Source organism: Aulonocara stuartgranti (genome assembly GCF_965226115.1).
Source record: "Aulonocara stuartgranti genome assembly, chromosome: 5".
Taxonomy (NCBI): domain Eukaryota; kingdom Metazoa; phylum Chordata; class Actinopteri; order Cichliformes; family Cichlidae; genus Aulonocara; species Aulonocara stuartgranti.
In genome coordinates this window covers 32,022,904-32,046,459 of record NC_138943.1, presented here as the reverse complement: position 1 = coordinate 32,046,459, position 23,556 = coordinate 32,022,904, and the positions used below count along the sequence as shown (strand labels likewise).

The 23,556-nt window shown below is 40.1% G+C and overlaps 2 protein-coding genes across 13 annotated transcripts in view; both read left to right on the top strand.

Moving 5' to 3' along the window:
* The first annotated feature begins 2,053 nt into the window (after nt 1-2,053).
* LOC309706612 (eukaryotic translation initiation factor 4E type 3-like) lies at nt 2,054-12,109 on the top strand. The gene is made up of 7 exons (XM_082533310.1): nt 2,054-2,467; nt 3,479-3,551; nt 9,512-9,606; nt 9,774-9,834; nt 9,921-9,987; nt 10,068-10,223; nt 10,613-12,109. Exons 1-7 carry the CDS (start codon nt 2,283-2,285, stop codon nt 10,657-10,659), a joined length of 684 nt encoding a protein of 227 aa, XP_082389436.1. The 5' UTR covers nt 2,054-2,282; the 3' UTR covers nt 10,660-12,109.
* Nucleotides 12,110-18,881: 6,772 nt separating this feature from the next.
* The window catches only part of foxp1b (forkhead box P1b), a 158,335-nt gene continuing 153,660 nt past the window's right edge, over nt 18,882-23,556 (top strand). For 7 of the 12 annotated variants that reach the window (XM_082532099.1, XM_082532088.1, XM_082532080.1 and 4 more), the window contains exons 1-2: nt 19,235-19,383; nt 23,299-23,374. The gene's annotated coding sequence lies outside the window, so the exon portion shown is untranslated. Of the gene's footprint in view, nt 19,180-19,225; nt 19,384-19,411; nt 20,088-23,298; nt 23,375-23,556 lie in introns of those variants that run through there. The other 5 variants (XM_082532091.1, XM_082532093.1, XM_082532090.1 and 2 more) reach the window with 5 other exon arrangements.

The following is a 23,556-nucleotide window of genomic DNA, read 5'->3' as shown; positions in this document are numbered from 1 at the left end:
CTAAATTACTGTGTCTTTGTCTTTCTACAATAATTAGCTAATATATAAAAATAAATATAGGTTTTGTTTTTAAACTGGTTTTTTTTTGGAGACCTAGAATGTAAATGTGCCTGTCTCTGAAGCACTTCTGTTGTTTAAATGTGCCGTAGGCTATAAATAAAATAGACGTGACAGTCAACACAAGTTCCGAAAATTTTCATAGTAGGCTACAGCACATGCCACATGATGTGACATTGCAAGGCTAGCATAAAAACACCTTTAGAGAATAGAAACAAAGTATCGATTCTATCGATCCAATACCAATCTGATACTAATACCATCAGTGCCGGATCTAGAAAATCATACATGGGGGAGGAGAAGGAGAGGGGCAAGAGGTCTAGACAGGGTGGCATATACATCTTTAGTGAAGTATGTGTAAAAATCACCTATATGTAAATGGAGCCAACAAAATAATAAAAAAAGAAGCAATCAGCTTTTACAAGTATTCTAAGAACATTAAAGTTGTGTGTTTGTTTTGGGGGGGGGGGACGACAAGGGCCAGCGTCCTGCAGGTTTTAGATGTGTCCTTGGTCTAACACAGCTGATTTAAATGGATAAATGACCTCCTCAACATGTCTTGAAGTTCTCCAGAGGCCTGATAATAAAACTAATCATCCGGTGTGGTGACCAGAGATGTTAACAAGTAACGCGTTACTGTAATCCGATTACTTTTTTTGAGTAACGAGTAAAGTAAGGGATTACTATTGCAAAAACGGTAATTAGATTACTGTTACTTTCCCGTAAGCACGCTGCGTTACTAAAACCGTGATTTTCTTGCAAGAGTGTCTCATGACAATGACGTAAGCGAGTGCGACGTTCGTGGCAACAGCTGTGTGCAGATCAACAATGGATAATATGTCGAGTACGGGAAACAGTATGAGCATGCAGCGTTTAAAGCGTGGAAGTACTGACCTTACTTTGAGTTTGATTCCGTAAAAAGTGACAAAAACATTAGCGTCCGCTGCTCACTGCGTGGGAAGAAAACCCCTAAACTTCCGAGCAAGCACCGAGTGCGCTACCACGTAATGTGAAATTCACAGAGAAACTCACGGATTCTTCAACTGACCGCTGCGGCACACCTGCACCAGGGCAAACCTCCGCCTACGCCACTCCTGCTTTACAGGTGAAAATAGAGCAACAGGACCGCTAGTCTTTGATTTTATTTATTTTCTGCTGTGTTTCACTTGCATTTATTTGAAAGAGTGTAAACACAAAAAATATTTTATTTTATGTGCTGGAATGTGCAGAAAATAGGTTTAAATATTAAACAAATTTCTTCCAGTCAGAGAATGTTGCATATAATTTAATTTTTGCTTGATGCATAAAGTTAAAAGATTAAAACTAATAAAACAAGTTTACAAAATGAGACTTTTCCCTTTGATTACATTTTGTATGATGGATTATGCAGAAAAAGTAGAATTGGGCTGAAAGATCTATCACTTTATTACCTATTCAGGTTGTAAATCGTGTTTTTAAAAAGTAACTAAGTAATTAATTACTTTTGAAAATAAGTAATCAGTAAAGTAACGGGATTACCTTTTGGGGGAAGTAATCAGTAATTAGTTACTGATTACTTTTTTCAAGTAACTTGACCAACACTGGTGGTGACCCCCCCACACATGGTTGCACTGAGTAGGAGACTCTGTATGTCATTGTACATTGGTATAGTGACAATAAAGGTATTCTATTCTATTCTATATCTAAAACCATCAGGACACCGGCCCCTGAGGCCTGGAGTTCCCCAGTCCTGCACTACAGAAAGGAGGCAGTAGCCCCCCCGCCCCCCGTAGATCCGCCCCTGAATGCCAGCATCGGTATTTGATTGATCAACCCACTTCAAATGATCATAACAGGTAGGTTTAATACATGTACTGAGCATAGCCATGTCCCCTGTAGACAAAAATTGTAATTGTCCCTGTTCTACAATTATCGCAAAAATATATTTTGCCCCCTGTGATGCAAACTAATATTAGATTATTAATATGTCCCTTGTACTTCCGTGACTGCTATTTAGATATTTGGGCCACCCGAAAATGATGCCGAGTGAGCTCTCATCCTTTTTCCCCTCATCTCCTGGGTGGACCAACGGCGACGTTTCTGCCCAGTGACGCAGAGACGTCAGCAGTCGGTGGGCGGAAAAGCGGTAGTGTGTTTCTGTAAGTGCAGATAAAGGCGAACCGGGTGTTTTTATCAAGTCCTTTCATACAGGGATAACGTACGACTTTAGTTCCAAGCCTGGTGAAATGGCGGTTCCTGCGGGTCAGACGGACGTCCAGATGGACCGCGGCGCCCTGAGCGGCCAGACGGTTTCCTCCGAAAACAACATAGACATCGACGAGAAAGAGTTGGAAAACATCACAAAGAAACACCGAGAAGAAGACACGGCGACGCTGCCTCTGCACTCGCCTTGGACGTTTTGGCTGGACAGGTAGTGATATTACTGCGTCTCCTTCCGCGTTGTCTTTGAGCTTTGAGCCCGGCACGAGCACAAACAAAGAAAGAAAAGAGAAAAAAGATGAAGAGCGGTGGTGGGGAGAGGGGTATCATTGTAAGGCCACAGCTTTCCCGGAGGCCTCCCGCAGCAAAATATAGCGGGAGAAGTGTTCGCATCTAACGCGACCTTGTTGTGTTCCCGGGTCCTGACAGTCACTCACAGTCCGCAGGACAAGTTCGCCTTGACAGGTTTTAGCCTTTCAGACGTGCAGCAGAAGTTACTTTGATTAGCTTCTCTCAGCAGGGGGGAGCGCAGAAGGGAGGGTTTGGGGTGAAACTGATAGTTGTTGCACTTTTCTTTAAAACCTCGACGCCTTTAAAGAGCCCAGGCTCATCTCTCGTTGTTTTCACAAACGGCTAAGTGCAGCTAATCTGCGTCTTTTATTGCAAGGCTTTGCTACATAGGAACCCTTGCTCGGTGCAGTTTCGTCCTAAGCCGTCATTAAATGCAGCCCTAAACATCGCATGGCTTCTTTTTTATGAGGTCATGGGAATATCCCATGTTTATCATGGATACTCTGCTGGTTATTGTTGATTTATTTATTTTAATAATAACACTTTTAGCTTATGTATTTGCTGGCAGGAGTTTTATATAAAAAAATGAGGACTGAAAAACACCCAGATTATAGAAACAATACACACATACAATAGTTACCTGCTAAAATATACGTTTGTATGTTATCAACGTATATTTTAGCGGTTTTTGTTTTGGTTTTCATTTATCCTTTTTTTATGTTCTTTTTCTAACAAAGCTCTGTAACATGTTACTCAGTCTTCGTCTGTCTATAAAGTCAAGCAAGTGAAACTTATTCAGCAGTACTTTATAATAACAGCGGCTGCATCAAGCATATCTGGTGTCAGCTTTTTAAATATTACCATTATTTCCCTGTTAAACACACTGCATTGTTTTTGGTGTGACATTAAGTCGTTTCCTGTGTTCCTGCAGGTCACTGCCCGGCACCACAGCAGCAGAATGTGAGTCCAACTTGAAGAAGATCTACACAGTGCAAACTGTTCAGGTGAGATCTGGCGCCAGCTTAAAGAGTTTTTTCATCTTAGGAGCAAAGAGATCAAGTGCGTGACTCGGCTAAGAGTCAGAGCCATTTGAGAAGAGTTTCTGTGATGTAAGGGAGCGAGCAGGTCAGAGCCACGGTGGGTGCAAAACATTAGAAGTGCAGTGCAAAGTTAACTGACAGCTTTTATGAAGTGCATTTCAGCCGTCTGTGTTATACTAAAGTTTTTTTTTTCTTTTTACTTGTATGTGCAAACTTATTGTTTATTAATATCACTAATGTGACTGACGGTAGCTACTGCTCATGCTCGTGTCGGTTACAGTGCTTTGATATGATGCTCTGAAGGCTTTTGTAAATGAAGAGAAGACGCTGTGTTATTTTTATCAGGAATATCAGCGTGCAACGTGCTCTTAAACTTATTGTATGAGGCTTATTGATGATTTACACTTAAGTAAAGAATCTACGCCTTAAGTCATAACTGCAAACCCATCTGAAACCCTACAGCATAACCTGACATGTACCTCCTTATAGAAGATACACATCAGCGCAGCCCACAGCCACTGTTGGCCTGATCAAGGCTGTGGGTTGCCTTTTTAAATTTCTGGCAACTTTTTTGCTGCAGTTTTTCAGTAAGAGAAGTAACAGTCATTGTCTTAGTATAAAGAATAATAATCATAGTGTCAATATAAGCACTCATAAATGTCTGCAAATTTCCAGAGGGAGGCTGCTGAGACCATTGGAATGGGGCAGCTTGTGTAGATGACATCGAAGGCTCTACAAAGATTCCCCGCAGAAGTCTAAATCAGGCTTTACGATTGTATAGTTCAATGGAGTTTGAATCAAGCAGCTGGAAAAAGCAACAAAGTGTGATACAGCTGGGCTCATTCTGGAGTTTTGTGTGTGGAAATTCAAGCAGCGTGCAGAATGCGTTGCCATTAATTACAGCTGCAGTGGTGTGAAGCTTTGTTCGGGCGAATCAGATTTGTTTCTTAAATTAGATTTTTAGGACGGACTGTTTGGTTTTATCGTTTGAAATCACAGAGACACTCGCGATACACAAAAGCATTACGTTGCTCGTGCTAACGATGATACCACAGAACAGCACTTCTGCAACGCAGTGCAAGGCAATCTGTGACACAATGAGATCTCTGTGTAACTGAAGATGGAAAAGTTGACACATTAAAAAAAAAATTAAACTGAGAGCAAGGATTCTATTTTTACCACATTAGTGTTATCAGTGTCTGCCAGTATTAATATAATTATTATGATTATTGCTGCGCTGTTGTCTCATTTTTCCTATTGAGTTTTGTCTTCACTGCAAGTTTGTTAGCGTGTGCTTGTCCCTCTGTCGTTCACCACGAGGAGTCATGAAGTCGCAACTCAAGTTAGTTTGTTTGGCTTTGTGTCACATGAATCAGTTGTTCACCATCTACAAGCTGTGGCTGGTAACCCTGCAGCTCACTGGACCTCCAGAGCTAAAAAGCTGGTCTTACCGCAGCAACAACCTGGCCAGTAAGCCTCCAAATACATAGCAGATATTAGAATGCCTGGGCAGCCCACCCATTTAAAGAGGAAGAATTATATGAATTGCAATCAGTGTGCCTTTTCCATATTTGCAAGTGATCAGATCAAAATGTAAAGCCAGACGTCACAAACCTGTCTGCATAATTTGCCGTTCCAGTGTTGGCATTGGTGTCCATGTAGCTATGCTGGTGAAACAGCCTGATAAATTGTCTTGTTCCGGTTGGTTCCTCCAGCTTTGCCTCTTTAGAAGCCACTTCCAAAAGTGGCAGCAGATAAATTTATTTCAGTTTCTGTCTGCAGACTGTTGCCCTCTATGTTGTCCTCCACAGGGCTCTGTTGGTAGCAACGTGGATTCTGCTAAATATGTCTGTCACTCTGGATCTGCCGCTGTGCTTTGCATAGTGAGGGACTTGAAAGGCACTTTGAAACCCAATTTGGGCAGGCAGAGCAGGTGGACTGAAACATGTCTGTAGAAATCCAATTGGAATTGCTTGTCAAACTAAGACCTAATTTATTCCTCAAAGTCCCCCCACAAGCTGTGGAAAATGCAAATAAAAGCAGATTGCCATAAACTGTAAATCTCATAAACCCCCATTTTATTCACAAGACACCATAGAAAACATGTCAAATGTTTAAACTGAGAAAATTTACAATTTTATGTGTTGTTGTTTTTGTTTGTTTTGTTTTGTTTTTAAAGGTATCTAGGTTTAAGTTGAATGGCTGCCACGTGTCTCAGAATAAGGTGCGACAGTGTCATGTTTACCACTGTGTAGCATCCACTTTTCCTTTAGCAAGTGTTGGGAGAGGGTTTTGTCCCGTTCTACATTTTTCATTTTATTATTTATCAAATATTTTGGGTTGGTGAAAGGACTGGATTAGGACTGCGGCTATTGGTTATTTTAGTAATCAAGTTTTCTATCAATTATTCCATCTGTTAGGAGTAATCAGAAGAAATTTATGTCTTTGTCTTATTAATGAACAATAACAAATATCCACAAGGGAAACAAACAGGTCTTTTAAAATGATTTCATTGGTTTCCATTGTAGAAATCGTAACGTTCTTAATAGTTTAACTGCGTACATCTGCCAAAAATAAACTGTTTCATTGTATCTTCATGTCATATTAAAATCATATTTCTTTTGAAATGCCAAAATAAAGTATCACAAATACAGTAATGTAAATAAAATAAGATGGCTTCTCCTGGATGAGGCAAATTTGGTGCATTCATGTGTTTGTGTATATTTTATCAAATATTAATTAAAGCTGAAAAATAGTGTCACTAAGGCCTTGAAATAATGATGGTCTAGTACACGCTGTCATCTGTAATTGCTTCAGGTATCACTGTGATAGAAGGTGGGGCGGCTGTTGAAGAGTCGTGTCATGTTACTGTTGCAAAATGTTCCTCCAGCTGTTCCTTTTTAGCACCAGTTACTTTGTAATTACTTTTATTACCCTGGTTACATATTCTTTGAGATCTGTTGCTGCCATCAAATTAAAAATGAGCTAATATTTTTCATGAAACTGTAAAATGTCTCATTTTAGGGAGATCTGAGGACTTGGCGTCCCAACTTTTTGGAATTATTTTAGATTTGTTACCAGAATCACATTTTCTGAGCTTTCTTTCTTTTTCTCTTCTGTCCACACATTCAAAACATCAATATTGAAATCATGCAGCTCCATGTATAATGGATAAAATGATAAACTGTAAATTACAGTGAAGTCATTAAAAAAAGAGAGCAAGAAATTGTTTTTGTAGCACTGCAGAAAGGTATTTTTTAGTTTAAGAAAAAAAAATATAAAGAAAGAAATGGGGATGTCACTATACCAGAAATGTAGTAGTTGATACCAATGTGTTTGTTTATTGAACACAATTTAATACCACACTAAAGAAAAATGGGGGGAAAAGTAATGTATGAATGATGATGATGATAACAACTGTAATAATGATGGTAGTATTATATTTTATTGACATGACACTAATATGAGGTTTAACTGTTAATGTCATTCCATTAGCTTAAGCATTTATATAACATTAGACATTGCTAGCATTTAACCTTTGGTCTGAAGTTGATTTCACAATAACAGTGTCTGCTGTTTGAAACAAAATGGTAAAGAGTATTTTGGGAAGACGCGAGAAGGATGACAATAACACTCTGTATGCTGTTAATATGAGCTGAAACTCCTTCAGCTTGGATTCTTTGAACAGATCTGGATGGCCATGTTTTAGGCTCTTTGCTAAATTGGAAGCGTTCCCAATGTGACTTTTACAAATCCGTTGTCACCCCTTTTTGAACCTTGTCAAGCACAAAGTACCAGATAACCTGACGCTTATTGTATTTCTTATCAATGACATGCCTATAAAGAAATCAGCTCACCATATTTAAGCATTTACACTTTTCATTTTAATCAAAGGTAGCTAAATTTAAGTTTCCACCACCAGGGGCCAGGGTTTTCTTAGAAACCTTTAGTATATAAAATGCAACCTTTGTTACGATTTTTAGGTGGTGCAGTCCTTTTTTTAATTAATGAAAAGCTACAACCTTTTTCTGATTTAAGTCGGTCTTATTGGAAAAATAAAAAAGAGAACAAATGGACAATAAAAGCAAACGTAGTTACTTAAAACAGATTTGCTGTTCAGCTGGCAACCGTCCATTTATGTTCACTCCATTTATGCCTGCTAAATCATTTATCCCTGTATGTGAGCACACTTCACTGTGACTCAGCTTTGTGGCTTTTACGCTGAGGTACTTTGTGCTGGGGTCCCTACAGCAGATGGATGTTTGATTTGACACCGGATGTATGTATCCAGGCTTCAGACCAGTTCTAGGAGTACACTAACTTGTGAGCCTCTGAGGCCGGGTTCGTGTCTCCTCTGATTCTTGAACCAGGGATGTTTCAATCGGTGTAGAGCCGGTGCCAGGTGCTGACACTGGTGCTAGCATTTATACCCATGTGTGGTGTGTCTTGGTTGCTCTGCAGCTTTCCCTCCAAAATATTAGTCGTGAGTTGATAATTTGCTTCTAGTTAATCATAAAAATTGTGCCAAAAAACAAAGTAGCTAGAAATGCAAGAGAGAAGTCAGCTGCACCAATCGCAGGCATTGCGCACTGCATTGATGTAGCATGCAGTTACATTTCTATGGAGGTGCATATTAGGCTACACATAAGTTGTGGTAAATGGTTTCAGAAGGGTTTGCAGTTACAACAACCCTACAGCACAGATTTAATATGGAAGTATAATCCCGCTGTAAGCCGCATGTATTAATCACTTGATGCTGAAAGTGGGATCTTTCTTTTTGTTTGCAAAGATGTATCAAGCAGCTACCTACAACTACGCACATATTCTGTATATTTGTACCACACCATTAGCTTAACAGCAAGTGCATAGCCTTACATTAATAAAGCGTAACATGACAGCATTTTATTGTTTTACTCTCCAAGAGCTGTCGCCAGCAGTGGGAGTCTGCTACAACTTTTTTGTTTTGTTTTTTTTCTTCCCCCTCTGGGAGTTTGTACTTGTCATGATATGGGTTGCCTTCCAGGTGCAGACATTGTTTGGTGTCCCACTGACATTTTACCCGTTTCTCGTGTTTCACGTTGGCCTGCGGATGCACTGAAAGCCACACTGACTCACTACACCGTCTTATGATAGAAGTTACTATTGCAATTCACGTCTGTTTCTGAATCCAGCTGATATCTATATAATACAAAACATAGATGCACCATCCATCCAATTCCTTCCACTTATCAAATTCAAAGTTGCACAGGGGGAGGAGCCCATCCCAGCTGTTACAGAATGAGCGCACCCTGGACAGGCCACAGACGGATTGAGAAGGATGACAATTCATGCTCACATTAAGTCTAAGGCCAAATTCAAATCACCAACAATATGCATGTGCATAAACTGTGGGGCTACCCGCACTAGCACAGAGAGAACAGGGAGACTCCACAGATCTCAGCGTGCTGGTGGATTTAAACCCAGGGTCTTGTTGCTTTGATGCGACACTGCTGACCACAACACAACTGTGCCATCCAGTCATTGGCATGTAGGCACGTGGCTCTCCAAGGCCCTGCCTCCGCTTTCCTCCCAGATCTACACTGGAACCTACTGGACTCACTGGTTTCCCTTTCTGTAACCAGTCCTCTTTTTAGATGCACGAAAATGTAAAATGCTACTAATGCTTTAAATCGACAGAGATGTTTTGGACATTAGGTCATAACAGTTGTTTCATCATTCTGCTGATAGCTGTAGTGAATAAATTTTGTATTAGATACTTTGTTTAAAGCCAGTTTCGATTTAAATACGACTTAGCTTGTCTAGCAGAGAACACTGACATTAAAAAGTCCTTCCATGTATATCATGATCAAATGTCCATTTCTGTGCCAGCCACAAAACTCCAATACAAGAGCAGCCATTATTGAGCTGCTTCTCTCTGTTTGCAGATGTTCTGGAGTGTATACAACAACATCCCTCCAGTCACAGCCCTGCCTTTGAGATGTAGCTATCACTTAATGCGCGGAGAGCGGAGGCCGCTGTGGTGAGTCTGTAACTGTCAATATTCCAGTATTCACGGGTGTGTAGAGATGAGCAAATGAAAAATCTCTCATGCAGCAGCTGCTGTATAATACTCCCTGATCTTGATTTTAAAAAGCCCTGTTATTTAATAGGCTGCACAGTAACGTGTTTTAATCTTTTACACAACAGGGAAGAAGAGAGTAATGCAAAGGGAGGCGTATGGAAGATGAAAATACCAAAAGAAAACACTGTATGTGCCGCCCTCTGATTATCTGCTGCCATCATGTAAACAAATCTGAATCATTCATGAGCTTTTCTGCCTTTTTCCTGTTTCAGTCTGCAGTTTGGAAAGAATTGTTACTCGCTACTATTGGAGAGCAGTTTGCAGATTACTGCGCCTCAGGTTTGTTTAGTTCTTAAAAAAAAAAAAAAAGTAAATCGCATAAGTGGATTTACTGTTAACATCGCTTCTCTTTTTGACAGATGATGAGGTGGTTGGCGTCAGCGTTAGCGTCCGGGATCGGGAAGATGTTGTACAGGTGTGGAATAGCGATGCATCTCTCGCTAATGAAGCAAATATCTTGGGGAAAGTTTATGAGCTGCTCCCGTACATATCTTTTAAAGCTGTTTTTTATAAGTGTAAGTATGCCTGTTTTTTGTTTCACTTGTACTTTTGAATTCACGCTAAAGGTTTAAAGAGGGAAGCAGGTACTCTCTTTATGGTATGAGGTAGATGAGAGAATAAGAGTAAACTGTGCATACTTGAAGGACCTAACCAGAACATGTAAGCATGTCACAGAATGATTTAAGAAGGGTGCATGGCTGTAGGCTGATCAGGCAGCAAATTCCCCCCATATGCCTTCTTACTTGCTTCACATAACACATTGAGATGGGCTCTTTTTGTCTCTGCCTGTTACATATTTGTAGCCAAAAATGTAATGAGCTCCACTATTTAAGTGACAGTGTATAAGTTGTAGCTGAGTTCTGTTTCCTGCGTGTGTAGTGATCTAAATTTGTGTGTCTTTCAGCTCACATGGAGCATCATGCCTTTGAGGGAGGACGCTCAAGACATTAGATTCTACTGCCGCCCCACCCCCCTTTTTTTTTTTTTTTTTTTTTTTTTTTTTTACCTGAACTCTGATCCTGCCTTGGCGTGAAGGCGCTGTCCACAACCTAATCGAGGATATTATTTTGCTCTCAACAAGGAAATGTTATTAATCTATTTTTATAACTTTTAATGACTGATGCCTTGTTTCATTTAAATGTGGGTCCTAACAGCTCGAAACTCTCGAGAGAATGTTTATCCAGCGTAAATCTCACCCCGAGTTCGTTACTTCACGTCGATTTTTTTGCCTTTCCTGCTACACTGAACTGCACTGCCACCATGGTCCCGTCATGTGCACAGACTGTGGACCTCGCAATTTTATTCCTGGTAGAGGTAGCAGCTACTTAACCTAGCTAGTTTCAGCTGTTGTGTATGTTAGACGTATGCATTCATGTCGTGTTTTAATCAAGTCTGCTTTTTCGGTGCCAAAGCACTTTCCTGCCATTTAAGGAGCTTGTATCTTAATGGTGAAGGTGTCGTTTGTATTCAGCTGGACATTTGCCACTTGGATGGAGGTGGATGTCCCAATTGGTTTCTTGAATCTTCATCAAGTGTACATCAAACTGAAATCAGGGTAACATTTCAAAGATATTGCACATAGCTGCCAGTTCCCATTATGATGTTATCTAGTTATAAAGCTGTCATATAGCACAGATGTGACATTCAGAGCCTGCATATTTGGCTTGTGATTTTCTTTTCTTTTTTTTTTTAACAGCGTTATCCTGTAAGGTGCCTCTAACAACGCTCCTCTCCACACCCTGTTGGACATTTCTTTCAATATGCACGTTGAAAGACCCCACCCCCGCCCCGCTCTCTTAAACGGAGACATAGATTGTTTGGGGGAGATACATGGCACATTTTTGTGCTCGGCTCTTTGGTGTTTGTCTCTACTTGTTTCTCCTACCAATAAATCTAGTAGTTTGCTTACTTGGACTGTGTCCATTAAAACACACACACACACACACAGAGGGAAAGGGGGCTGGATTATTGGCTTAGAAGAATGTTACTGAAGGTCCTGCTTTTCCCAGATTTAGCAATGTTTGTAAAAGGAAAAAATATGATTAAGCAAAAAAACAGCAGATATGACAAGTTTCAGTTGTCACGACATCGATGAAAAAAAATTACTCTTATACTGTAGGTCATAATTCTGTCCCAGTCATACATTTTTATTTGTATTTTTAATTTTTTGTCACAAACCTTTTTTTCTGCGTCTCAAATCGGTTTCCTTCACTAACCCTGTTCCCGTGCCGTGGTTTTATTGCAGTGTAGGGCTTCAGTTACTGAAACGCTTCTGGTATGTCAGCACCACTTTTATAGTTCAACTTTGGACGGGTTGATGGTTACGAGAGGAGAATTTGTCCTTTGTAAACATATTGTGCAGCGATCCGGGCAAAGTAAATAAAATTGAGCCGAAAATGAAGTGCTCATCACCGGCGTTTCATTTTGCACAATACAAACATCAATAACAGGCCCGTTAAAGGAAATTAATGTTATTTCATGGGGAATGTCTCGGTGTATTAAAAGCTTTTGCATATCCTCAGCCACTTTGTGCTAATTCATTCTGGCAGGGCATTGATTTTGGTCCTCACACACCTTGTAATCGTAAGACCTGATTTTAAATACTGACTGGTGGTGATTATATGACTGATAACCTCAGCTTTTCAGTCATGAATTTTTAGAGCTTCCATGAAGCAAGTTTGCTACTGGTAACATTAATACTGGCGTTAATTAGATGTGAAAGTTTAATCTGAAGAGAACAACTTGCTGTTGCTGTTTGGAAATAAGATGCAGGCCTCAAAATCACAAGAGGCTAAAGGATGCAAAGGATCATTACCACATATAATCTTTGTAATGTACCTCGTGGAGCTTTCAGTAAACTTTCTCAGAGACCAGAAAGGCTCAACCCATCTAAAATGACCTCATTCACAACACAAGTAGTTGCTGCAAAGTTCCTTGTAAGTTCACTGACCCCCTCAGTCTAAATATGTGTATGAAATGTTTTGGCAATAAACACTGCAACATTTCTCCGGTCTTTAGTGAGCACTGTACAACAAGCTGGAGCGAGCGACTGTGAAATTAGGATTTTGGGGCTCTGAACATGTCTAATACCCAAGATATGATGTAAATAGCCCCTGTGCAGCTCCTGGCCGTGCACAGATCCATTCCTAGATTTAGTTAAGTTACATACTGTCTGTTTTCCTACTGATCGTGCCTGTTATGAGCAGCCAGTTGAAATGGTTTATACAGTTGTTTGTAGCTGACCATTGGCCCAGTGTGGACATAAAGGGATGGACATGGTCAGCAACAATGCTCAGTTGGTACTAAGGTGCCCAAAGTGTGCCAAGAAGATATCCCCCTCACCGTTGCACCACCACCACAAACCTAAATTAGTTATACAAGGCAGGATGGATCCATGCTCTCACACCGTTTACATCAAATTGTAAACATGCACATGTCACAGCAGAAGTTTAGACTCATCAGATCATGCAATATTTTTCCAACCTGCTATTGTTCAATTTTATTGAGCTTGTGTAAACTGTAGGCTTCCTGACAGGACTGTCACCTGGTCTGGTCTTCGGCTGCTGCAGCCCATCTGTTTTAGGGTACTGTTTTATATAATCAGAGATTCTTCTGCATACCTTGGTCTATAACAGATTATTTTGCCCTACTGTTGTCTTCCTATCAAAATACCCACAAACTGGAAAACGCCAGTCAATCAGCAATTCTCGGATCAGCCCGTCTGGCACCAACAACCATGCTTTGTTCAAAATCACTCGACTCACCTTTCTTCCCCATTTTGGATCTTGACCGTACCGACATGGTTAAATGTACTGAGTTGACGCCATGTGATTGGCTGATTAGACATTTGCATTAAACGGTTAAACTAGTGTACCTAAGAAAGTGACTGGAGAGTGTATAATAAGTGTTGTTATTTTCCTGCTAAAATGTGAATTACTGACAAGAAGACTGCTTGTTAGCACTTCCTCTGGTAACAGTCACACCAAATGTCTTTGTTATCACACTGGCATTAAAAGAGCTGAAAGGAAGCTTTTGTGGGTTCATGATTGCATGTGTTTGGCAAAGATGTGTGATATGTTTCCAATTAATATGGACTGTAAATGAACAACAGTCCATGCAGCGCCTCTCGCCCTATGACAGCTGGGATAGGCTCCAGCACCCCAGTGACCCTGAAAGAGGACGGCTGTATATTCCAAATGCAACATTGTTTAGGTTAGCTTTAACAGTTTAAATAGAATTTAAATAGAGTTCAAGTACAACATGGCAAGATGTGTCAAGACGATACGTAACTATGAATGGTTAAAACTGAAGCCTGTGCAGTGCCTTAAATCTGCATTCTTTTAAATGACCAGCAGGCGGTGACTTACACTTGCAAAAAGAGGAAGCATTTTAAAGGGAAGTCAGGGGGAAAACAGCATTGGTCTCTCTTAATGTGTGGTTTCAGTAAACAGTTTCCTGATGTGTTTTAGTTTTCAGTCACTTAGTCTTACTTAATGCATCATCATCTTCACTTTGTAAAATATGGTGCCGGATAAAGTAAAGAAAACTATGCATTGTTAATATAGCACCATAAAAAAATACAAAGTGCTTTGACAGACAGGCAGAAAATAAATACTCAAAGGTCAGATTTAAACAGAATGCAAGATGGCTAAACAGCTTGAGGGAAAAAGGCATCACATGTAATGGAATCAAAGAAATGCATGCCTAGAAACATGTGTTTTAACATGTGATTTTCAAGCTGGTTGCTGGTTGGTAACTTTATCTCCTCAGAAGGTCATCCCAAAGTGAAGAGGGCCATGTGACACATCAAACTTATTGGTAGTGTCACAAGAAAAACAATGGTGTGCTTGGTTGCAACGTAACTTTATTCTTTCATGAGTTATTTACAAGTTTCTCACCACTTATAAAATGTGTTCAATGTGCTGCCCATTGTGTTGGATTGTCAATGCAACCCTCTTCTCCCACTCTTCACACACTGATAGCAACACCGCAGGAGAAATGCCAGCACAGGCATCCAGTATCTGTAGTTTCAGGTGCTGCACATCTCGTATCTTCACACCATAGACAGTTGCCTTCAGATGACCCCAAAGATAAAAGTCTAAGGGGGTCAGATCGGGAGACATTGGGGGCCATTCAACTGGCCCACGATGACCAATCCACTTTCCAGGAAACTGTTCATCTAGGAATGCTCGGACCTGGCACCCATAATGTGGTGGTGCACCATGTTGCTGGAAAAACTCAGGGAACGTGCCAGCTTCAGTGCATAAAGAGTGAAACACATCATCATGTAGCAATTTCAAATATCCAGTGGCCTTGAGGTTTCCACTGATGAAGAATGGACCCACTATCGTTGTACCCCACATACCACACCAAACCATCACTTTTGTTGTTCCAACAGTCTTGGAGGGATCCATCCAATGTGGGTTAGTGTCAGACCAATAGCGGTGGTTTTGTTTGTTAACTTCACCATTCACATAAAAGTTTGCCTCATCACTGAACAAAATCTTCTGCGTGAACTGAGGGTCCTGTTCCAATTTTTGTTTTGCCCATCCTGCAAATTCTGTGCGCCGATCTGGGTCATCCTCGTTGAGATGCTGCAGTAGCTGGAGTTTGTAAGGGTGCCATTTGTGAGTAGCTAATATCCACCGAAGGGATGTTCGACTAATGCCACTCTCCAGTGACATGCGGCGAGTGCTACGCTGTGGGCTCTTGCTGAATGAAGCTAGGACAGCCACTGATGTTTCTTCATTAGTGACAGTTTTCTTGCGTCCACATTTTGGCAAATCCAACACTGAATGATGTGTCACATGACCCTCTTCCTATTGAAGAAACAAAAGTTGTATCCAAGATGGCCGACTTCTAAATGGCCACCATGGTCACCACCCATCTTGAGGAGTTTGCCCCCTCACATATACTAATGTGCCACAAACAGGACTTTAATATCACCAACCATTCCCATGTTATTACGGTGTATCCATATAAATGGCCCACCCCGTATATAGTAATGTCATGTGTGTGTATATATATGTCATTTTAACAGAGCATTATCTTACTAACTTTCTGGCTCACAAAATTTGGAAACATATAAGGCCTGTGCAGTCTTGCCATTCATATTTTCAGAGGCAGTCTTTGGTAACCTAACCCCTGCTTCTTCTTCTTCCTTTTATTCATTTAACAGTTCTTTATAGGTCATTATCTGTACACTTCCTCCTCAAGTCCTCTTCCTTTCATCACACTTTCAGTGCTACAGCCCACGGCAGCAAGGGGAAAAACACCGTATGAAAGCCATCTGCCCCTCCCGTTTGAAATCAAGAGGAGCTCCTATTCATTTGCTTAATTACCTAATTAACAGAAAGCTAATTACTTTGTTGTGTGCACGCATATGTGTAGAGAGGCTGTTACGTAACTGATAGTGATCCTCAATTAATTTGTAACTACACTCCATCAAGTCGGGGCCTTAATCCGCACGACACATCGCCAGCATGACACCAACAAAACAGGATAATAAATTCCGACACAGGCACATGGCTGCTGGGCTCTGCTGAGCTCATAGATACAGTATTGACATGCAGATCAAGCCCATGAAGGAATAGAAAGCTGGGATTGTGTGTTAGATTAACGCCATAAGACTTTATAGACATTTGGATTTTTATCTTTAATTACACCAGACAATCATGTTTACAACCTTAGGTTAATCAAATGAAAAGCTGCAGAAAATACAACTCAGAGTAAAGTGCAACTCCTATAGGAATTTTGTGGTGATCATGTAGTTGCATCACAACGAGAGTGCAGACACATTCAAAAGCCAGATGTGCGTGTTTTGGGTGTCAAAGTTTGAGTCTGACAGTTTAGTATTTGAACTGAAATGCAGTGTAGGCTCACAGGAGGCTCTTCATTTTAGGGCCCACAGTGACTGATCTGTCTGTGAATGCTTATAGGCTACAACAGGTAGCGCACCACAGAGACGTATGCTCGCTTGTGTGAAATCTTATCTTTGGTTTTGGCCATTTGCCTGCATTTAATTGTTTTTATTTCTTCAGTTGTGAACACTTTGGTTTTAGAGGAAGGTCCCGACATTATAGTTAAACACATAAATCCTGCTAGTTTGGATTCAGGAGACACCCTCTCTGCTTTTAAGATTAGGCTTAAAGCTTTCCTTTTTGATAAATCATGTAGTTAGTCCTGCTTTCTTCCCCTCATCCCCAACCGTCATGGCAGATGGTTGCCCTTCCCTGAGCCTAGTTCTGCTGTTGTTTTTTTCCTGTTTAAAAGAGATTCTTCCAATTGCTTGCTCATAGGGGGTCATCTGATTGTTGGGGTTTTCTCTCTATCATTGTAGTGTCTCTGCCTCCGTGATTTGGTTCTATACAAATGAAACTGAATTAAAATGAATTGAAATAAACTGCTCAAAGGACAGCTGTCTTGTGCTCTGGCCTTGAAGGGCTGTAAATTTATACAACACCCACGAGCTACATGCTATAATACATACACTGTAAACAAAGCATTTTTAGAACATCATCTTTTTTCTATAACTTGCACTTGTACACTTTACTGATACAGTTTATTTAAAAAAAACTAAACACAAAACACAAACAAAATTGGGATCTTATTTTACTCTCTTTAACTCTTTTATTTTAAAAATGAAACCTGTTTGTTTTTCTTTTTTAATGTTTAAAGCCTTTACAGACCTAGTTTATGTGAAGCATTTCAAGAGACAACAGGAAGTAGTTGGTAATGCTGTATTTTACTGTTTGTTACTGTCACTATGAAGTAACAGGGACAATGTCAGCTCACTGTGACTTTTGGTGCACTGCTGATGGTGTCAGAGGTAACTGCAGCAGGGCAGAAGATCGCCTGACAGTCTCTCAGTAACATAAGAAATAAGAAATCTGACATTTAGGTGCAGAACTGTAGACAGCAGCCTCCTGCAGGCAACACAGAAATATTATTAGGATCATGACACAGTGTTTTTATTTGTGTGGAATAATCAGTGTTTGGTGCCAAGTCAGTGAGCAGTATATGTATTACGCTCAGTGACAGACACCAGACTCCAGTTGGTGAATCGCAGGAAAACTTACCAGGCAAAAAACATATATAAAAATCTTTATCATCATTAGTAATGGTATATTAAAGGTTTAAATGCTATATTATTTTAAATACCAGTGCAATGGGATGCTTCAAACTTACAAAGTTTATGCCAAGACTTAAATAACAAAACAAAAAAGCATATATTAATGGATTATGAATATCAGAGAAGCTTGTGGATATGAAATTGTGCATGTTTTGTTAGGGGGATTGATTATATGAAGTCAAATATCAATAACCTCAAAATGCGAGTGTTTGTTCAGTGGAAATATTAGAGTAATTCGTCTCATGACAGTGTGCTACCAGAGGGTGGCGCTCTCTACTAAGAAACAGTCTCTCATCAGAGGTCCATCAGCAGCGCTCAGCTCTGATGCGGCCATGATAAATGCAATGTCCTTTACAGTGAAGTGAGCTGTGCTTCTCCAATATTGATCAAGGCCAAAAAAGAGGAATGAATCAAAGAAATTCAGAGTATTTTCTGAGGGCACATTAATGCTGCCCTCAGCGTTAAGTGTCCAGCGTTAACTGGACACTTAAACCTTCCCAGTCTCTTCTCCAGGGCATTTGAGTTGTGGTTGCATTTGTATAATTGCTTTTGTGTAAGAGTGAGCAAAACTTTTAAACCAGAACAGTTACTCCAAACAGTGAAACAACTTTGCTGAAATGTAGGTGTGCTGACATTCCCTTTAAAACATCCAGAGGAGCTGGCTTACATGTTAGAAAATGATATGCAGCCCATACTGAAAAGAACCTGGACTTTGATTATCTATACTGTCTGTACTGCCCACCACCACCATCAATGCTTAAAATTCCTCAAAGCTGGAGATTAAAACATGTATGATGAGTATGTCAAAGCATTTATCTCTTTTTTATTAAGTGAGGCTTTGGAAGAGTTATGATGAACCATAGATCAGAAAAAATAATAGTAAAATAATAATTTTAAAAAAAGACAGGAGAGTTTTTCTGAAATAATAGAAGTTCATTCAGCCTCAGTTATAATTAGTGAGCTTAGAGATTTTAGCTTTTCTGACAGCCCCCTCTCTCCTGTCACATTTTCAGCTAAAACTAATGCATATCATTACATTTCCCCATAGAAAGGACCTACTAAGTGCTACTAAGTGCTACTGAAATGTACTTGTGACTATGATGTTAGGATCTGCAATGCAATGAACGTTGTTTACCTCAGGTGGATATGACGTCACGGATTTGGAAGATCAAAACAACAACATCCAAATCAGCGATTCTTCCTTTTTTTTCCTCCTTCTTTTCACAGCGTGTTAAAATCTAATAAGAACATTAAGCAAGGAGCTCGTGCCTTTTCCTGCGAGAAAGACTGGCAGGCAGCGAGTGTGAAACTCCACATTTCGCTTTATTTCGACGCCCTCGGTAAGATTATCTTTTAAGTTACTTAGTTAGTTCCCCCCCTCCACCTCCCGGGCGGAGTAATATTCACTGTTTACTGTGTGATTTGTTGTTGCACGCATTCTCGGTACACAAGCTCGCGTGCACGGCTTCGTTATCTCATACTAGCGAATCGGTACCCTCCGCGTGCGCCCTGTTAGCTGCTGTAAAGCGTTTTTTTCCGTTCTGGTAAGTTTCACTACTATTCTAATGTTAACGTTAGCTTTGCTGTTTCGTGTCTAGATACCTGCTGCGGCTGCTGCAGCTGCACTCGGATACTCGCACCGAGTTTGTCTCGGTTTTGTCTTGCTGTTTGCCGAATTGTTACAAATAGCGAAATAAATATACACCTGTATTATTATAACGTAGGGCGATAGGTAGCGCCGTTTTAATGCAGCTGTACCGAGCGGCTTTTACAAGAATATCTTTACGACTCTATATTTACCCTCTGCTTTTTTGTTCTTTTTCTTTTTTGGGAAAAGTTGGGTTTCTAACTTAGTTGAGGCTACTCGTGAGACCCCGGGGGGAAATGCACCTCTCGTCCAAAAAGTATTTTCAAAATGAATGCTACATGTTTATAACGTGCTGCTTAGCAATGGCCGCTAACAGACCGTAATTACTACGCTACATATTAAGGATGCGCTGTAAAAGTTGTTTTTTTTGTTAAACTTTACACGGTGAAGGGGAAGTTTTGAGTGCCGTGATTTCTTTGGAGTGAAACCAGGGATGGAGCTTTTCCCCCACGTGTTAGCTGTGCTCCAAACTCAGAAAGACCGGAGGAAGTCAGAAGTGTAGCAAGCCCTCAACTTTGAAAGTTATCATTACTTTTATTTAGCTGTCCATCAGTTGCGTTATTCAAGCGTGTTCTTTCGGTGTGGCTTCCCTGCTCAGCGGTAAGGCTGTGTACCCAACACAAGTAAAAGCGGATATTCATTTCGTAACGTTTCATTAACACAAAGGAATTACGGAGTTAATTCCTAATTATGGCTGTGGTAACGTAAAATAGCGCTTTGAAAGTGTTAAACGTTATATATTTCAACTTTTATAGTGGTTTGCACAGGATGTGAGACAATGGTTGTGTTGAATAAGATGTGCTGTGGGTTACAGTTGAACATTTTCATAAATGTAAATTGGCTGGAGCTGCGATCACTGTACGGAAAATGGAGATTGTTTTGTTTGTTAATTTAATATTTGCAGATCAAGTTGTTGCAATAGTGTAGTTAAACTTTTTTTTAAACTAATAGACAGTAACATTATTATTTGTGCAAAGGAATGTTGTACAGCACAGTAGCATTTAAGCTCACCTATTGCAAACACGTTAAAACATTTTCTTAAAATTATTTTAAAGTGTATTTTTAAAAGGGGTCTTACAGGCAAATAAGCACTATTTACAAATACAGTGGATAACTAATAAACAAATTATCTGATACACTCAGACTGTATTAATTTTTAATATTAGGCAGAATTAAAATAGTGCCAAAAATTATTATAGTTTTTTTTAATAACTAAAGTAAATAAATATAAATAAATAAAGTCTTGCCCTAATGTTTCATACAGTAAGATTGCAGCTGACAACTAAAATCTGAAATTTTACAAAAGGGAAACTGCAGCTTTAACAACTATTGCTGGCAGTGCTCCCTCCTTCTTGGTCTTTGGATTAGTCATTGTCTGAGGGGAAAAAAACACTTTTTTGTAGGAGAAGTAAAGTAAACAGCCTCCAACAAGCGAACCTTGACAACCCAGATTAAGGAAAACATTGGAGATCAAACAGTGCTGCTGCTGGGCTGTTGTCATGAGCTGCCTGAGAGAGAGCTGCAGACTATTTGAACAGGCACTGGGGTTTGTGTGCTCACTTATGCAGAAATGGACCTTCGCAAATGCTGACCCAGGTTTCCCAAAAAAAAGAAGAAAAAAGGAAAAACTCAGGATGAACTTTCTTTGCAACTTTTCCAGGGCCTGCTGTTTGACACGGCTATTACATACAGACGTTCAACCTTCTGCTGTTTCTGATGGGAACGACCTAAGTGTGTCCCCCACGCCTCCGTCTACAAATGAGAAAGACTGTACTTTCCTGCTCCGTACTGAAACTGAATAAATTGAGTTGGCAAGGGGGATTTTAAAAAAATAGCTTGAAATTTGAGGAAGAGCAGCTGTATGCATTGTAATGACGCAAGATGCTTAACACACCAATCTGTGATTTTGTATAATTTAGAAAGCCCTTGTTACTAGTTTGGCCTCTTCAGGCTTGGGTAAGGCTCTTCTTTGTAGAGAGCCGAGGTTCAACTGGTAAGAAAGTAATCAGTCACTCATGCATTCAGTGCGAGGACTCCCATCCCTGAGTGGAGCGGCCCTCTCTTTCATCTGACGGCTCAGTATTTGTGAACACACATTGAAATACCCTGTGCTGGGTACAGAGGGGCTGTAAACTGACTGTGCACCCGAGCTCGCAGCTGAATGATAAGGAGAGTTATTTTCGGGTCCAGTGTGGGAATAAGGTTCTGCTTTCACTATATTGTTTCCTTCAGATTTATTTGCCTGCTTCACCCCTCATTTGATTGCAGATTACAAGACGCCCTCAAAACCAGTTGCTCGAAACCTTTTTTTTTTCTTCCACAAACCAAGACAAGTGACAGATGAATAAAAGGGAATTTTCTGGTAAATGAATTTGTCGTGTGATTTTTGCATGTTTGATTCACACGACACAAAAGGGGGAGAAGAGTACCGGCAATATGAATATGAGTGTAGCATGCTCATTAATGCCGTGTTACATGAATGGATAACAAAGGAAAGCAGAACAATATTTCCAGGGTAAAGGTTAGTGTGTCCCGGCCCCTGTGGCGCGGCCCCTGGCAGACTGTTCTCTGTGACAGCAAAGGCGATTGGTCAGAGAGTGGACAGCTTCAGGTGAGCTCTGCGCAGCTCCTCGGTCTCTATGGAGACTGCCAAAACGCTCAGGATGGCTATTAACTTGGGCAGCCATTAATTACTGTCTTCTACTGTCATCTGTCCTTAATAAAGGCAGGGATGCTGACAAAAAAATGTCATCCGCCTGCATGGGAGGAGAGAGAGCATGCAATTACAATCAGTTAACTTGAGTTACAAAATGAATTTACTACTGGTGTTGTGTTTTAGGAATACAGTGCAACATTGGAGCACAGCCTGTTTATTGCTGGGAAATAAATTATGCTTGAGCTGTTTAAATATATAAGAATATTTACTTTATCCTCTATGGTGTTTTTACATTGGATTTCAAAATAAAATGTATTTATTTTAATCACATAAGAGAAAGCAAACAGGAACAAACAATTTAAGAGAAGGGACACTGGTGTTTTTAGGAGTGCAGCGGAACCCATCCACATCTATATATTTTTAGTAAATAATCAAAATATTCCAAATTTAGCTAGTTATAAATAAGTGAATAGACAGTGTTATGAATTGTTGCTGGTAGACTTATACGAATATCCAAACAGTTTAATATGATAATTGTGCTCTTATTCCTACGAGTCCATGTTTTTCTCTCGAGCTACAATGCAGTAGCTTAAAAATCAGAATTTCCTCTGTAATACAACACCACAGAAGGTTTGGGGAAGGATGCAGGTAAGCTACAAACATTTTGGTCCAGACATGAGGGGCTCAGGCATATGCTGCAAGCTGTGCTCAGCTGCCAGGCTGAACCTCAGCACCTGTTTCTATCAGCTGTCCAGTCTGTGTGTGTGTTTATGATGTTGCACGGTTGGGCTGATAATATCATTTTTTAGGGATTTTTCTCCAAAATGTATTGATAATCATTCACACAGATTAACTCACATTTTCGGCTGAATTTAATCAGGCTTTTTTTTGTGTCAATGAACCGTATTTCTGCAACATCCCGGTTTGTTTTGCTCACAGATTCACTCACACATTACTCAGAAGCTGTGACCTGAACATCAGTGTAACATTATGATAGAAATATGTTTATTATTAATATTTGCCAGTGTAATAACAACATAATAGCGTATTTGTTTTATACACTACCTAAAGATGTACCACATATGTGTGTGTTTTGTATATAGGTTGTTTACTGACCCCCTAGATAATAACGTGCTGTTCTGTTTGTCATTCCAGGACAACATGGACAGGAAGTGAAGCCAGCTCTGAGAATAATCTAAAGCCACTTGTGACAGTTTGTGACATCAGAACTGTAAGTGGTTCTCAACTCTGTTAAAACTTCCATAGTTTATGTAGACACTGACTTATGTTTGAAGCCTCTCTCTGTGTGTGATTTGTCTCGCAGATAAGTATTTTTTCCTTACAGTGTGAAGTGATGTAGACACTAACGTTTGTTGCTTTGCTTGTCACTGCAGAAAAAAAGATAAAACCGTA